The sequence below is a fragment of the Lytechinus pictus genome, chromosome 16 (genome assembly GCF_037042905.1).
Source record: "Lytechinus pictus isolate F3 Inbred chromosome 16, Lp3.0, whole genome shotgun sequence".
Lineage (NCBI taxonomy): Eukaryota > Metazoa > Echinodermata > Echinoidea > Temnopleuroida > Toxopneustidae > Lytechinus > Lytechinus pictus.
The window spans coordinates 14,929,558-14,946,861 of record NC_087260.1 but is presented as its reverse complement, the minus strand read 5'-3'; the positions used below and the strand labels follow the sequence as shown (position 1 = coordinate 14,946,861).

At 35.8% G+C, this 17,304-nt stretch overlaps 1 protein-coding gene across 1 annotated transcript; it reads left to right on the top strand.

Moving 5' to 3' along the window:
* The first annotated feature begins 7,797 nt into the window (after positions 1–7,797).
* Positions 7,798–10,311, top strand: LOC129279351 (zinc finger protein ZIC 4-like). The gene has a single exon (XM_054915443.2). The coding sequence runs from the start codon at positions 9,100–9,102 to the stop codon at positions 10,294–10,296; it is 1,197 nt and encodes a 398-aa protein (XP_054771418.1). The 5' UTR covers positions 7,798–9,099; the 3' UTR covers positions 10,297–10,311.
* Positions 10,312–17,304: the final 6,993 nt, after the last annotated feature.

Here is a 17,304-nt window from a genome sequence, read left to right as displayed (position 1 = left end):
CTGCAGGGTTTTCATCATTCGCTCTTTACTATTTTCTCTCTTGTGATTTTTGTTTTTATAATTGATTGCCATTCTTTTCATAGTTTGTTGCAGAAAGAGACCAAGAAATACAACTTTTTTTTTCACTCGAAAATATTCTGAAGTTGTCCTCGTATACTTCATATTTTCTCTCATCTGTATTTTCCGCTTTGAAATGTTTGAACAAAGCACGCTGCAAAAGTCATTTATTTTTCAGGGATTCACAACTCACTGTTATTACAGGAGCACTCTCACATGGACTGGTTTGTATTGATACGACGATGATCATAAACTGATAAATGCCCATTAATGAACGGGTACTACTAACCATAAACATTAAGATGAATTACATGCATGGCTAGAGGGAATCAGTTCTGTAGCGGGGATCGAACCTCGAACCCCTAAACAAAAGTAATATTTTTGTAATTACTTTCAAAAATGAAAAATCGTATTGACCAAGGCATTATGCATTCGTGATTACTAAAATGTTTATATCAAAGGCTATTAAACGTCCCGTTTCCAGTTGTTAATCAATGACATAGTGGTGATAGTATTCAATTTAATTTTATTTATTGATTTCCATTTTACAGTTGTATATAATATATATTTAAAACATAACATAATGAATTAAGAAATAATACAAACCATAATATCATATATAACATAATGATAGATTTACGGATTAGCAACGTCAGCTGACTATTCCGTGAGAGTCCTATAATTACGAAGGCTTGCACTAGAATGTCGAATTTAGTACGTTTTTATTTATTCTGGATCCCAAATAAATGAAATCGATAGTGTATGCTTCACAAATCAATGCGAAATGTAATTTGTTCCAATACCGACCATAAGGATTAGAGTGAATTCGTTTACATATCTCCATGGTGACATATTGTAATCTACCATTACATTTGAGAGAGGAACGGTGCATAACTTTTGAAATGTTTGAATACAAAATAATTTGAATGTCAATCGGGCATACTGGATAAAAACAATGAATTTTAGAGGCCTAAATTTACTACTTGATATTCCACCAAATGTTCTAATTCTCGCAAGCCTTGCACAAAATATGTACGTTGTGTAAGCTTATCATTCTAACAACAAGTTGTTTTGAAGCTGTTAAAACTTTTTTAAATAACATGTTTCAAATTTTAAACAACTTTTTAAAAACTTTAAACTATAATTGTTTAAAGTGACGGGTTTGACCTGTTCAAATTTTTAACCGCGTTTTTACAGAGTGCATTTCTGAGCAACTTTCCTATTGTAAAACAAGGTGAATTTCGTGGCGGATTTCCACTTTAATTTAGAGATAATTTTAACTTCATTTTCTGACAGCAAATGAATTATAGTGTTCTTCGTTGTCAATTTCAATCATTTTACTGATCTAGCGGACTACTTTACGATGACGTGGTTGGTCCTTTGTGAGTACAACGACCTTATAAGGCGGAAAGATAAAAAGAAAAATCGCGTCAACAATGAATTTCCTTTTCTCTCCATTTTGCGATATCTTAATCAATTATGTTTCCTTTGTCTGGGTTTTAATACACCTCTCTCTCTCTCATGTATAGATCTAGTAAATTCTAAGTTACATATCTTTTACTTTCTTGTTCGAGTAACCATAGCAACCATGGCAACCTTCTTCTTGTTTCTTCTTCCTGTTCTCTTTTTACTTCTTCTTATTCTTTTTTTTCCTTCTTCTTCTTCTTCTTCTTCTTCTCCTCCTTCTCCTGTTTTTCCCCTCCTCCTCCTCCTTCTTCTTCTTCTTCTTCTTCTTCTTCTCCTTCTTCTCCACCTAAACATCGAATGTGACTTTGATTGTGTAATCTTTTATCCGACAAGTCCGAGATATCTTTGTTTACTATTATATCCCTTATTAATAAATAGGAACAAATACTTCTCTTTTTTTTATTCAGGGAAGGGGTCACTTCCAAATCACCCCTCTTGGTTCAAAAGGGTAACAAATATTTATACATCCGCCAATTTGGTCAGAGCAATAATCTTTCCGATTTCTCACTTTTAATTTCCTTTATGTACAAGAGAGAACTGTCCCTTCCTGGCCCCTTTCTCTGTAATAAATCGGATGAAATTATTCAGTGATAATTTCTTTCAACCTTTCTCGCACATCTGTTATGAATTCAGCCGATCGTTCTTCGATTCCAGTAGCGTAGCGTGATATTTTCTGTTCAAGGGGGGGGGGGGGGGGGGGCAGAAGGGGCTAGTTCTTATTTACAAAATACAAAGTATAAAGCAACAGCATTGGCCAAATTTTTATCATTCTTTTCATAATATATTTCTTTTTAAATCTATATTATAGCTTACATTTCAGAAAATAGGAAAATGACGTAATGTGTTAGAGAGGAAATATAAAGAAAGAAAGGACTAAAATGGGGGAAAAAAGTGCATTTTTTTTTCATTTCAAAAGTAGTTTTTCATAAAATGAATGTGCCTGTTTATAACCGACAAAATTGGGTGCAATAGTTAGGCTACTTTTTGATGTTCAACTAATGAAATTCATCAATGAATTTATATTGTCTAATTTGATCTTATCTTATTTTGAAACATGAGCTAGCTAATTAGGGTGAATCGTACCCCCTTTACCCAGGCCTGTTTTATTGCCACTCTGAGTGGATGAAGGGTTTTTGCATTAACAGTTTTTTTTAAAGAGGTCACTGCGCTACTAAGAATGAATTCTCTGTGATGATTTTGAACACTCACTTCAAAGTTTAATTGCATCTCGGTGTACTTGACGAAAGGACCTTTGGGTTTTACCAGATAATATTTTTTTAAGTAATTGAATCTGAGCCATCTGCATACATGGTATTTACACGATTTGATGAATGTTTTAAACTTAATCATTCATGTTTTGGACAATTTCAAGTAGATTCATCACAACGTGTGAAACAGGGGCGGTGGAACCAGGGGGCTGGGGTGCCCTTTTTTCCGAAATGTGCCCTTTTTCAAATTGAAATACCCTTTTTGAAGTAAAACAATAAATGTTAGGTTAGGGAATAATAATAATAAAAAAATAGGCTCGCGCTACGCGCTCGCATCAATTATTGTTTAGTAAGGTACTCATTCTGTTCCTGGTCACAAAAAATGCTTAGAATGTCCAGTTTTCAGGTCGGAATGTCACAAATTTTCAGCTCGCGCTTCGCGCACACACTATTTGATTGGAGAGATATGTTGTATCCTATTCATGAGTCACTAAATAGACTCAAGTTTTCTGGTCAATATAATAAAAAAATCCCCCTGGTTCCTCTATGAATCTACGAATGACACTATATAACTTAAATTCTTAAACTCTTGACGTAAAATGATAATGATTGATTAAAGTCTATCGACCAACGATATTGAACGATGATATACATGTACATTCTATTCGTATACCGTGGAGGAGGTAACATGACCGAGTGGTCTCAGGCACCCAACTATATACACCATAGAAGTGAGGGGTTCGATTCCCGGCACGACTACCTGAGCAAGGAATTTTGTTTACATAGCTGTTTATCTTGCATGCATGAAATGATGATACATACATAAATTACTCGGACCAATCTATGTACATGTATATCAATTTAAAACTAAGTCATCATTGGGTTTATATTCTCGGATTCACCACAATATGCACGTATCTATTCTCTACATAAATAGTTGAGAAATCGTGACTCATTAAGTCACGTGACCAAGGAGACAGGGAAGCACCTCCCCTTTTCTTACCTACGTCACAGTTTTGTACGACCACCACCTCAAACACTATGCAATGAATACGAAATATGTATCTATCTATTCAACGGAAAATAATCAATACAGATACGCGATGACTCGCGCGTTATATTCAAATGCATGCGGGGCCCCCAAAATACAAAAGAGCGTCTTTTCGTCTATCTGTTTCTCTAGTTTGTCATTTATTTGCGTAAATTTCGAACTCTATTTCGGAATATAAAAGAATTATAATCCTGTTTCACGGGCGCGTAGATTCCAAAAGTAGGTGTCGTCGCCGTTCTGCCTATATGTTTGCACAGTTTGAGTGGATAGTGCAATATGAGAATGAAATATCATTTAAACTGTATTCTGAAAGGGGTACAATAACAAAAGGAGTTATAGAATATGGATACTTAAATGACATTAACACGTGTCTGATTTTTGTTTTTCGTCTAGGTATGGCTTTTCTATGCCTGTACCTTTCGTAATGCATGTAATGATGTCTGAGTGATATAAATTTGGTATTATTATATGCGTTATAAAACTCGCAAGACATGAAAATCTGTTAGCAACATATTTATAATGCTTTGGAAAAGTTCAAACAGATAGAAATTATAATAATTATTATAAAATAAAATAATAATTATTTTCAATAATTGTTCAATTTCTATTAATCATGCTATCATTTTAATGATTATCATTGGTACTACTTTCAATTATATTCTCATCGTCATTATCATAATTTATTGCCGAAAATAATTATGATCGCGCATGGCATTTTATAAACTTCGCTTCTCTTAATTACGAATAGAAGTAAACATGGTAAATCTGATCATCAGACTTACCGGTTTGAAACGGAGAACAGTTTCAAAACATACATCATTTTATTAGCTTATCTTAGTGCCCAGGTAATTAATATGTCCATGCATTATTTATATGATACCCAAATTTTGCTGTATATTCTTAAACGTAATATTTTGAACAAAACTAAAACAATCATTATACTGTAAACGATTTCTAGCCAAGTTTAATTGAATTGTTTATAAACACGTCAATCTATATAAATTGATTTGTATTCATTTTTATTTCTTTGGTTGTAGACAACCCACTCCCCCCTGTTTATCACGAAATGTTATGAGAGTATTATCATTATATCCTGATTTAAAAAAAAAATGTTTCGTCGTTACTAACAATATATAAAATCTTGATATACCATCGCGTTTTACTCTAATTTCTGAACTTCCTCTAATCCCGATATGAAAACTGATTTATATTAAATGTGCTCTCTTCCTGCAAATTCAGCATTGTTTTGTTTATGATGAATTTTAGCCTTTCCATGATTTGTATATATACTCATTAATATGTGTTTATATCCGACGTGTTTATTTCCTCTCTTTCGCGAAGCAGATTTAGAATATAGGACATGCAGGAGGAAACGTGAATTACTCTCTTTGTCTCAGTTTTCAACAATGTCTGCTTACCCTTTCTTCCAAATAGCTTTAACAATTTATTTTGAACTTTGTTTTCCTATTCTCTGTAGAGAATAATATAAAGACCTACATTTTTAAATCAATTTTTCATAATTATTTGTTTAAAACATTTTTATTCAGAGGAAGGACACCCTTAAACATGTTAAGTAAGATTAATATCCAATTATATCAGAAAATAATAATATATTCTTTGATAGATAGATAGATCAATTTTGCTGGGTATCTACAGACACACACACATTTACCAATTCAACATTACGTTAAACATGTTACAGATACGTTGATAATCAATAACCAATAGAAATGACAAAATTAGTAACGACAAGTTGTGTATGTTCGTGGCAAACATAATTCACAGAGCTCGTAAGTGACATTAAAAAATTTACCAGAAGGGTGAACGAAATCTTTCGATTTCACTAAAAAATATATCAAAAGCCCCTCGACGACAAGCTTGGTCGCTTCGCTCTCTCGCTTTTGAGTATCTTCGAAAGATTTTTTACGCGTCTTGCCCCCCCCCCCGAGAAATCCCTGCTTACAGTCATGATCATTGGACTATATTACACTCTAAAAAAGGTTTACCCAATATTGGGTAAACATGCATGTTCATTAGGTAAAAAGATACCAAATATTTTATAAATGTTACGCAATGTTGCGTTGAAATAGCCCATGCAATATGGGGTAAACAAAATACCCAGCAAACTTGCACGTTCCCTTTCTACCCAATATTGGGTAAAATTTCACTCAGTGTTACTAGAGTGTAGAAGAATTTCTGCTTATTGATTTCAAATTTCTTTTCTCTTACTCCTTCATCTCCTTGCTTACATTTTTCTTTATCCCCCTCCTCATTACTTTATTTGATTGATGTTCGTACTAAAACTACATTAGATAAAATTATAAATGAAAAGGGGCGTGACGATACAGTTTTTGCAGGTAGGCAAGTATAGTGGAACTCATTACCATTCTTATCATAAGGCAAATTAGACATGGAATTCAGTATAAGAAAATTATATAATTTTACCACATCTCATGTTGTGCATGAGACTTTTACACGACTATATTTTTTAATGACGATTGCCGCTGGATCCTCGCAGCGGACTCTCGGTGTTGCTACCGCCTTGGCTCCCCGACCCACGAGGCATTCAGCTGTGCGGACTTCCGCTAAACGCTCTCCGACGTATACTGTATGTTACGCAATGAGGGCAATTTGTAGAAATCATACAAGTGCGCTTCGCGAATTAGTTTTAATAGTGATGATATTCATTCTATTGTCAAGTACTGTAATTTACTGTGGCGATTGGGGGGCAATTGGGTGTGTAATTTGAGAGTATCCATAGTGATTGTCGAGGTTTGCTTGTCTGTGATTTTTTGAATTTTTCTTCTGAAATAAATTATTATGGACACGATGGAGTGAATCATTTGACCGTGGGCCATGACTCATAAAACAGTTGCAACTTATCAATCTTGATTCTAATTTCTAAGTATGCATTTTAAAATATTCATTTAAGGAAAACAACAGATACTTCAAACACGCGTATAGGCCTATAACGGTATAACGTGCATTACTAAAATTTGAGGGAAAAAAAATCGATTAATGGTGTGTGTTTAAAAAAAATCATTTTGTTACTCCTGACGATTATGAAATGAAATTTAATTTCAAAGAAAATCAATGATAATGTTGAAAATAAAAATCCCCCCTTTTTTACCTCCATTATTCAAGCGGGCATTTGTTAGTGAGAGTTGCCTGATATAAAGAGATTGCTTACGAGACATTTTCAAACTTATCACCATTATTTTGTATTAATGTTGTGACCACGTTTTAATGTGGGTGGGGCACAGGTGAAACATTTGATAGTACTCGACCCCCCTATCTCTGGAAGCGTCATCGACATCATTTGAATCATTATCCCGATTACGATGGGGGGGGGGGGGGGCGGCAACACACAGAAACGCTGACATTATCACACGGAAATATTATCAGTTATTGGCGGTTATTACCCATAAGCAATGAAGAGTAATTTTATCACTACTTCAACCTATCTTTAAAAAAGAGAACTGACAAATATAAAAAAAACATAAAAAATGAGTACCAACATGATTAAGATTCCATGATTTAGCTTTTAAAGGGGTTATAGCAGCTTTAAACAGGGACCAAATTGTCTAAAATATTTTCACAGCAAAACGCAGTGATCCAAGAGGTGAAGCCTAATAAAAAATCATAAATCGTGAAAAAATTTTGTATTATAATTATTGCATGTGTTCATGATAGACAGGTTTTTTTTATTGAATAACGACATAACACACCACCGTGGGTATGGCGATTAGATGATACAAAGCAAAATAAAATTGACACGAAATGCAATGAAATCAGCGTAACGGAAAATCACTATTATGCTTCGAACTTTTGTTATAATTGCCACTAGGTTTTATTTGCGGGCTAAAGAGCGGCAAAGTAAATAAAAAATATCATTTTATCCACCAGTTTAATTCCACTTCGGCGATGGGAGTGCACGGATTGGAGAGACAATGCCTTGCTTTAGTGCGAGCGAGTGAGGAAGACCACAATTGCAGTATTAAACATGTTTTTGGGGGGACATATCAAATGCAATTAAACCGTGCAGGAAGTTGTTAAAGTTGGGCGAACGAACAAGCGGTTGTGCTCAGGGAAAATCTAAACATGCCTCCCAATTTTGTTGCGGAAGGGAAGTGTATTCAAAAGGTATTTTTTCTTGAGATTGCTCTTCAAAATTAAAAAAAAAAGTTTAGATTCCTTTTTATTGATTTGTTTGTGAAGTTTTTAGGAGACGTGTTACCGGTGGAAATTAATACCCATCTCTTGCACAGATTTGGGGAAACCTCCGTAATTTTAAGAATTTGTAGTTTGTAATTTTGGTATTCCACAGACCTCTAAAAGCTTTACAAACTAATGGACCCAATTTCAGTTGATAGCTACGTTTATAAAATCATGCATCTTAGTTTGTTATGATAAATAAGTGACCAGGTTATCACTTGCAAAAAAAAGACAGTCGATGATAACAAGCGTGCCGTTGATAATTGCAACGACGTCAATGATGACGACGACGATGATGGCGAAGATATACAGTGGTAAATATATACGTCATTTATGTTCTTTATCAAACTATAGAGGCATGTTCCATATTTTATAGCACTGTATATAACATTAATAAGATATGCTGATGTTAGATTAATTGCTGTATGTTTGGAAACGAAAGTATAACCATTTTGATGATTAAAAAAATTTGGTGATGGGATATATGCCAGTTTTGATTTCCTCCAGCCCGCATCAAAAATATGCCAATTTGTTTCTTCTTGCTTGTCTTGAAAATTTCCTCATGTACTTTCATTTCGAAAACCCGTGGATGTCAGACCGACAAGAAATGATTGTTGGTTTGTGAAGAGTTGTGGATATATAATAATCATGACTTGTCATCGAGTCGGCTTAGGATGTACTTTTGTTGTGGTTGTGCAGAAAGTTTTTCGGTCATCCCCGATTCGTCTACCACACACCGAGCTGCCAGGAAGCCAGCACGCATGCGCGAGCTGAAGTAAGCAGCCCCGTGATTGGCCGACTGACTGTCAAGTGAAGGCTATCCCGCAGACGACCAATCAAGCGTGCGATACAATAAGGTGAGATCGACTAAAGTCCCCTACTTCTGAACACGGTGTTCCCCGGAGCTCAAACCCATCGAAAAGATATCGCCACACCTCAATGAGCGTCAATTGCGTTTCAGTTGACTACTGAAAAAGGTTGTTTCTCGCCGAGTTAAAGAAAGGAAATAGGTGTAAAACTGCCTCTCGCCCTGCAGGGCCGGTGGAAAGTACGACTGGCGGGGTGACTTTGAAAAGAAAGGATTCTGGAGCGATTCTTAGCATGAGTACGGATACTCTACCACCACAGTGCATGGACACCTCCTTGGTACGGCCCGGGGGCTCGGCTCTGCGCTTCCTCGACGTAGGGTCTCATCACTACCACGCTGCTCATCAGAGTTTAGGGACTGTGCCAGGCTTCAGCATCCCAACACCTGCTTACTCTGCCCCGGCCCACTCGGCCGCCGAGAGCACGGCGCTTAGCTCTGGGCTGTCGGACAGCACGGGGATGACGCTCAACATGAATTCCTACGGCATGGATACCTCCCATATGACGAGCACGTTAAAGCTAAGCCCGCCGCATCATATGTCGAGCGAGCATCAAAGTTCTGGACAGCCGAATTTCAGCAGCCAGACGCATAATGGGTATGTACCTCACTCCCATGCCCCCCATCATCCATCGCATCACAGCATGAGCAGCTACCCCGCTCCGCAACCCTTCTCAACCTCCAGGGATTATCTCATCCGAAGGGACCCTCTCGCTGGCACCACCATGCCCCCGTTCAATGGACTATCCTCGCACGACCCGATGCCCAGCAACCCGGCGAGCCACCATAGTATGTTCCCGACGAGCAGCTCTCTGCATCACGGGCACCACGCCGACACCGGCTCCGCTCACGTCATCTTCCCGAGTTTCCACGACCAAACCACCGGCTCCATGAACGGACAGATGAGACTGGGACTAACATCCGACATGAGATCGGACCAGTTCAACCACCACATGTCAGCGCCGAGAAACGATTACCTAACCACGCCACAACTCCACAACCACCACATGAATATGAACATGAATATGAACATGGGACCCCCGCACCACCCCGCCGCCCACCATGGCCCGCACCACGCCGCGTTCTTCCGCTACATGCGGCAGCCGATCAAGCAAGAACTTAGCTGTCTCTGGGTTGACCAAGACCTCCCCGAACCCAGAAAACCCTGCAATAAAACATTCACAACCATGCACGAAATTGTGACTCACATAACCGTCGAGCATGTCGGAGGGCCAGAACAGACGAACCATACATGTTTTTGGCAGAATTGTTCTCGAGAACAGAAACCTTTCAAAGCCAAGTATAAACTGGTCAATCATATTCGTGTCCATACTGGTGAGAAACCATTCCCTTGCCCGTTCCCCGGGTGTGGGAAAGTCTTCGCTAGGTCGGAGAACCTCAAGATTCACAAGAGAACACATACAGGTGAGTAAAACATCGATATCTAAGTGATTAAAAAAATAATATAAACAGAAAAAAAACATTTACAATGAGAGAGCGCGGACATTTCTTACGTAAATCTTGTGAAAAAATACAGTATTGAAACCAATGAAATGCAAATTCAAAACTAGTTTAAGTTTACTATAAAAGTCTACAGCTTTATCGTCTTTAGAAAACATCATTATTCACAAAAGTTTCAAACAAAAATTCTTCCATGTCAATTTGAGATTGCACAAAATTATCCAACGTTTTGTCTTCTGAAGTTAATATTATTATAAGTGTGAATAAATGGCCAATTGTCTTGAGAGGCTATGGTTAACATAAGTTAATAAAATATAAACTCTATGGTATTTTATTACGTTTATCAAACTGTTTGGTCAGTTTAACCAGCGTAAGCTGGTTTGAGAAAGATATGAAACCAGAGAATTGTAAAATTCCTTGGTACATAATTGAAAGTTTATGATCTTGCAAAGGAGAAAAAAATAGGCCCTATATACATGAAAAGGAATATGCCTATGAATGAATGCGTCTATATTTATAATTCATGAAATGTAAATGATCAAGTTGACCAAAAGTGATCCATAGCCTTCCCAATCACAGAAAAGCGCGTGTGTGACTACTCTTCCTGGAAAGTTGACTTCCCAAATGAATTATTTCCCAAACCAAAACTACAAATCTTGTCCACATGGCACGGGGCAAATGATTCTGTAACAACAAGCTGTAAAATTCAAAGTCGTTAACGGTTCTGGGATAAATTTATCACGCCTGATACGAATTTGAGGCATCGTAAATAGTTAGGAACTCGTTTTGGCGGCTCGTTTATCGCCTGCAAATGCCCCCATTGGGACAAATACACTCTGTACCGGTCAATTCTTTGATCCCATACGTAGCAAACGATGTTAGCTGTCATCACTTTATACAGGTGTAGGTTCAAGTCAACGAAGTCATTCATACATTTCATGTAATGTAGGAAACAGTGTTGGAAACATGCAAAAAGCCATGTGTGTTGAGTTATACCGTTTATTATGCGGATGCCATGTTGGTTCGTGCTAACAATTATGGTAATAGTTTTACCGAAGGTTAATGATATTAAAATGAAATGGACATTGTTGCAACTGTTGTATTGCGAGTGTTTGGTGCTCATTGCTATTACAATAAGAAATCGGTATTGAATGATACCATATATAGGGTGAATAATCATCATAATTGGACTATGTGTTGCCATAACTCTGAAAATTATTAGTAAACTATATAGGAATGGAATCTTCGCAAGTAGTTATAATCATTAAATTACAGGCGTTCCAAACTTTGGTTGAGCCAACAGAATTGTGAACACTCATTTTGTAATCTTGTATAAACCTCTAAAGAATGATCTTTAAGCCATTCTCATTTTCACTCTGCATAGCACTTTAGCTCTTTATAGCTCTTTATTTAGATATTTTTAGCTCTTTATTTTACCTTCTTTGTTGATCATATATCATTTTATTTGATAGAGAACTAACGATTATCCATATTGATTTTGGGGGTAATTATGATCAAAACAACAATATAGTGGACTGCACAATTCGCTGAAATTAATTCCCAAAAGTTCCAACTAACGTTAGTACATTATACTCACCATTTCAAATAATGACAGGTCTTTAATATTCAGGTCCTATATCTTTGTAATAATTTGTAGTTCAATTCACTGTATTGATATTTATAAATCTTTGAAATTTGCTACTTTATTTCCCCCACCTTTGATAAAGCGTTTCTTAAAAAACAAGATATCCCAGCAAACCACGTTTTGTTCTGTGGAAACCGGAAGGATTTTCATTTATTGTTTAGGACAGGTAGCTGACAGATGTTTTCGCTTTTGTTTCTGCGTAAATGAATAAAATATAGTTTGATGATGTTTATATCATTATGTGTATTTTCGTCACCCATTGACCACGAAATGAGCATTATGAATGAAGTGGGCAACAATTTGAAATAGTGCACTCACCCAGCGACTGCGTAGCAGCGATTGAATAAAGAATGGTGTGGTTAAAAACGTTCAAACATATAATGACATCGTAAACAAACCCGAGGGCTATCTCCGAAGGAAGACCAAGGGACTGTTAAGTCATTAGGAACAAACGTAATTAAACATCTCTTGTGTTGAAGAGCATGTAGAGGAATTCTCTCTCTATTCATGAAGTGGTTTCTGCAGCCACACGCGCTGGATTTGTGGAAAATCTTTGCCCAGTGGTCACGATTTGACAGGGTCATTAGGGGGGAGGGGACGCAAGGATGTAAAAGGGATTAGTTAATCCGGATTAGTAACACGAGGCAAGGCATTGTCTTCGTATCAAAGTGATGCTGTCAGTTATATTTGCCCCGGGATGGTTTGTTTAGTGGTAACTTAGCTTTTCTTTCCTTTCCGCGCTGTCATCAAGGTCTGGCAGCCAAATAATCACTTTTAGAAGGATGATTTTCAATTATGCTTATGACCCCCATTTCTGATCCCTACCAGACAACTTTCAATCATGGAGCTACTAACGCAGAGCTCCATGTTTCAATATTGAAGTTCCATTAAAGAATAAGACGAACTTTACAGTAAAATTTGGTACGCGATTGACTCAGAATAAGTATTTCAGAGTATATGACTTTGAAAAAGTCAATAATTAAAAAAAGTCGATGCTTCAAATTATCTTACTGGATGTGTAGCTTTTCATTTCCGATTTATTAGACGAAATATAGACTATATTCATGTTGGAAAATGAACAATGATGAATGATTAGAATTTGAACTGGCTTGTATGAAAATATATCAACTGAATAATTTATTTTCATTTTAAGATATAGAATAAATATTTCAGACCTAATTGAATTGGAAAAATATGCCCAAAATATGTGCGTCTATACTCTATAATCGTTAGGCTTCCCTATCGTCATCATCATCGTCATCATAATCATGACTGTGAAACAGACACGAACAGCTTTTGTTGATACAAAGGTGTCATGTGATCAGGTTTGGTCACATGACAAACGGATATCGCAATGAATGGTGGGATAGCATACGTATAAACACACCGCTGCTTCACCCCTCACCGCACGGGAGAGAAACTTTAGAAATGGTTTCATCGTTATAATCACCAAATACAAATTTCCATCGCTTTTATTATCATCACTGTTCCAGATTTATTTCCCTTTTTTTAAATGTCTTATTAAAATTATATTTTGCTTAATGCATCATTCCATTGTAGAAGAGAGTAAGATTTCCAACAGCTACGACATGGTATTATTACACCTTTTGTGAATAAATCTTTTTCAGCGGTTCTTGGTTGATATATTGTAATTGTAATTGTAAGTTTCTAACTTTCATTTCGAAATGATCAAAAAAGGTAAAAGTATATCAATATTTAACTAAATTTTATGGGTTAAAAAATAATTCATGATAATTAATTAATACGAGGATCATTGATACTGAACATAATTGAGTTGATTAGTTATACGTCTATATTACTAGAACAAGGTTATGATTTAAACTATTATCTGCAAACTAATTTGTTTTAAGTTGTTACTTTATGAAAGTAATGGAAATATATTTAAACGATTACAACGTTGATACAAGAATTCAAATAACTATCGCCTAAATTACTTTTAGTTTCATGAAAATTTTGCTCCGATAATAGAAATGATTACAAAGTTATTGTTAAAAATCACATTGAACACTTGCGTGATAGTTATTCTGTATATATCTCGCTGTACTATTAGCACGTAGAAAAAAGGATATGAATGTGGAGTAGTGATACTCCGTTTGCTTTTGCGTGTAACAAACTTCAGTCTACAATCTTGACTTTGTGATTTGATCGAAACCCCCTTCAAAAAGATTTATAAGGAAACAATCTGTTGACTTTCCTTAGTCTTATTTTACCAAGTTTCCACGTCACTCAAGATAAATCAACAATTGCAATTGTTCCTCCAGACATTCATCATAAAGACAGAAGTTTAATCCTTCTGTTGAACTGATAAGCTTTTGTTTAGGACACTTTTGTTGTGGCGATTTTCAACACCCCCAATCAGTCAGCTATTGTTTTTCTCGACGACGGTTCGTCGCCTATATACTCCAGCCCGCTGGAAGCCGCAAGAATTCCCCTCTCCGAACGGGGTGGTCCCGCACTCGCTCGGATGAAAGCGCACGTTATAATAGATGGCGAGATTTCTGCATGACCGGGCCGTGGAAGTTTGATTCAATCGTTAAAAAGGAAACGAATTTGTCGTATTATAACTGTCATGCATGTGGTTTTGTTGACCACTTATTGTGAGAGATGTAGTATTATGGCATTTCAATGGAATTGATCGTGTTGGCAAACACATTAAAAACGGATGTACGGTTGGCAGAAAGGCAAAAAGCAATTTCTGTATAACTGACCAATATCAATGCAACGACACTTTCAATACTAAATAAGTACAAAACATTTGAAGGTATGAAACTAGATCAGAAGGCCTACTGGACAGAGGGAATATACTAAGGATGATTTTTTTTGTTATTGCTCATTGTGGGTTAATTTGACTAATGATATTAATACAACTTGTATAGACATAGGATCTAATTCATGAATTGATATTACGCCGAGTGTACTGTAAAAAGAAGTGATTAAAAGTAATCATAATAGTCGTTTGCAAGTACATGTAATCTACTACAATTTTACTGTACTTATCTGTGCATTATTATATGCCATGTGAATTGTTTCATTCTTTTTACATGACTGTGTATAAGAATATAAGGCGTTGCTGCATTTCATGATGAAGATAATTTTTAACCTACAAAAGAAGAATAGGCCTACATGCATGATATGCTATTATGTTTTTTTTTTATAATTGGATATTAACCCCCCTTTCGAGTTTAAAACTTTAACATTAAAAACGGATTTCTCTTTTTCCGCCTCGATCCCCTCCTCTACAAATTATCCTCCTGGTCGAGCAGACGATAATGTCATCATCATCATCCTCATCATGCGATGAAAGATCTACTTAAACCATGTCAACATGGATCAACTTGAACTACGATCACACCAGTCGTTTGGGGGCTTTGGGGGATGATGATATTTCTATTTAACTCTCTCCAACCATATTGATCTAGTCACACCAGCGATACCGATTCCAAAACGATCAACGGTATATCGTTGGAAATAACGTGCTATATTTGGTTGGTCTAGAATTGGTTTCGTTGTTGTGACTGAAGCAATACCCCATGTCCTCTGCAGTCATCAAACGAAATATTTATATCGACAATTCTGATATCAAAATTGTTCTTGGATTTTGCTTTTATATGTAATTGATATTTTCAAATATTGTTTATGATTTTCAGAAGCTTTTCTTTTCGTTAAGATCTTATTGTAGTGGTATTCTTGGCTCAAAAAATTATATGATACAATGTGATCTAAAAATTCAATGTTACAATGTTTCGTCGACGGATGATGATGACAAAAGTGTGGTGGGGGGGGGGGGGGGTGAGGTGTATTTATGATTGTTCTTAGTCAACTTGTTTTCTGTTTAATTTATCTGCAAGCTGAAACATTTCGTAGTAAAATGATTAACGGAACCGTTTTAATCGGTTTATTGGGTTTTAGGTAAAAAAAAATATTAGATCATTAATCTCAACTAGCCTAATATTGATTTTGATTGAAAATATAGGCCTACCTATAATTCGTTGATGAACTTCAATAATATGCAATTCTGCTTCATTCATGGGAAAGTGTTTTCCTATATATGTTTTGATTATCAGTTCGTACAGTTTTAATAAGAAAATAGCGTTCAGTGCATACTGCTGATATTCAAATCGTTAAAAGCACGTTACCTACAACATGACCCCAGTCAAAATGTAATGCATGTTTTCAAAATGGCGGAATTACCCATAGTGCACCGCGTAGCATCAGTGATATAGTAAACCGGTGACCTTTCGTGACCTGAACTAACCCCGATATATCTCAGATCAGAAACGGGATCATTTTCCTCACAAAATTGTCACACCATCGCGGTATTTGCGCTTTTGAAATGTCTGCTTGAATTCAAAGGCTTTTTATTTTTTTTATTTTTACACAAATCAACTTATTTTATCATCATCATGATCATGTTCATGTGTAATGATTATCAATTAGGCCTATAATTATCAAAGATGGCAGATACATGCATGAATTGATGTAATGATTGTGTAGAACTTTGTGTTGATCCAATTTGCTTTACACACCTTAATCTTAAAAAAAGTTAAGATACCCATTTTTTAAAGGTCAAGCCCATCCCAGAAAAAAAGTTGATTTGAATAAATAGAGAAAAATCAAACTAGCATAACTGTGAAAATTTTATCGAAATGGGATGTAAAATAAGAAAGTTATGACATTTTTAAATTTCGCTTATTTTTCACAAAACAGTGATTAGCACAACTCAGTGACATACAAATGAGGCAGTCAATGATGTCACTCACTCACTATTTCTTTTGTTTTTCATTGTTTTAATTATACAATATTTCATTTTTTTTTAACAGATTGGACAATAAGGACCAACTTGACTAAACCATTTAGAATTAAACAATGCTAACTCCACATGTTCAGGGAGAAATTAATTGTTGTTTCACTTGACAATGAAAAGAAAATTAGGATATTTCATATTTCATATAATAAAATACAAAAGAAATAGTGATTAGATGACGTCATCAGTTTCCTCATTTGCATACTTACCACGATGTACATATAACTGTTTTGTGAAACTTTAGAATGTCATAACTTTCTTATTTTACATCCGATTTTGATGAAATTTTCAGTGTTATGCTTTTTGGAATTTTCTCTTTTTATTCAAATCAACTTTTGTTGGGGTGGACTTGTCCTTTAAGTTAATTATTTGTTAGATTAAATTTCACTTGATCGAACATGGAAATATAATGAGACTACATCATTCTGAATATGAATATAGCCTATATACATGCAAGTAAACCATTAAACAGTATCATCAATCATAAATGGTATTTTCCTTCCGCAAAAT

Bases quoted from the DNA above. Each gene is read 5' to 3' on its own strand.
- LOC129279351 (XM_054915443.2), top strand. From the start codon at position 9,100: ATGAGTACGGATACTCTACCACCACAGTGCATGGACACCTCCTTGGTA.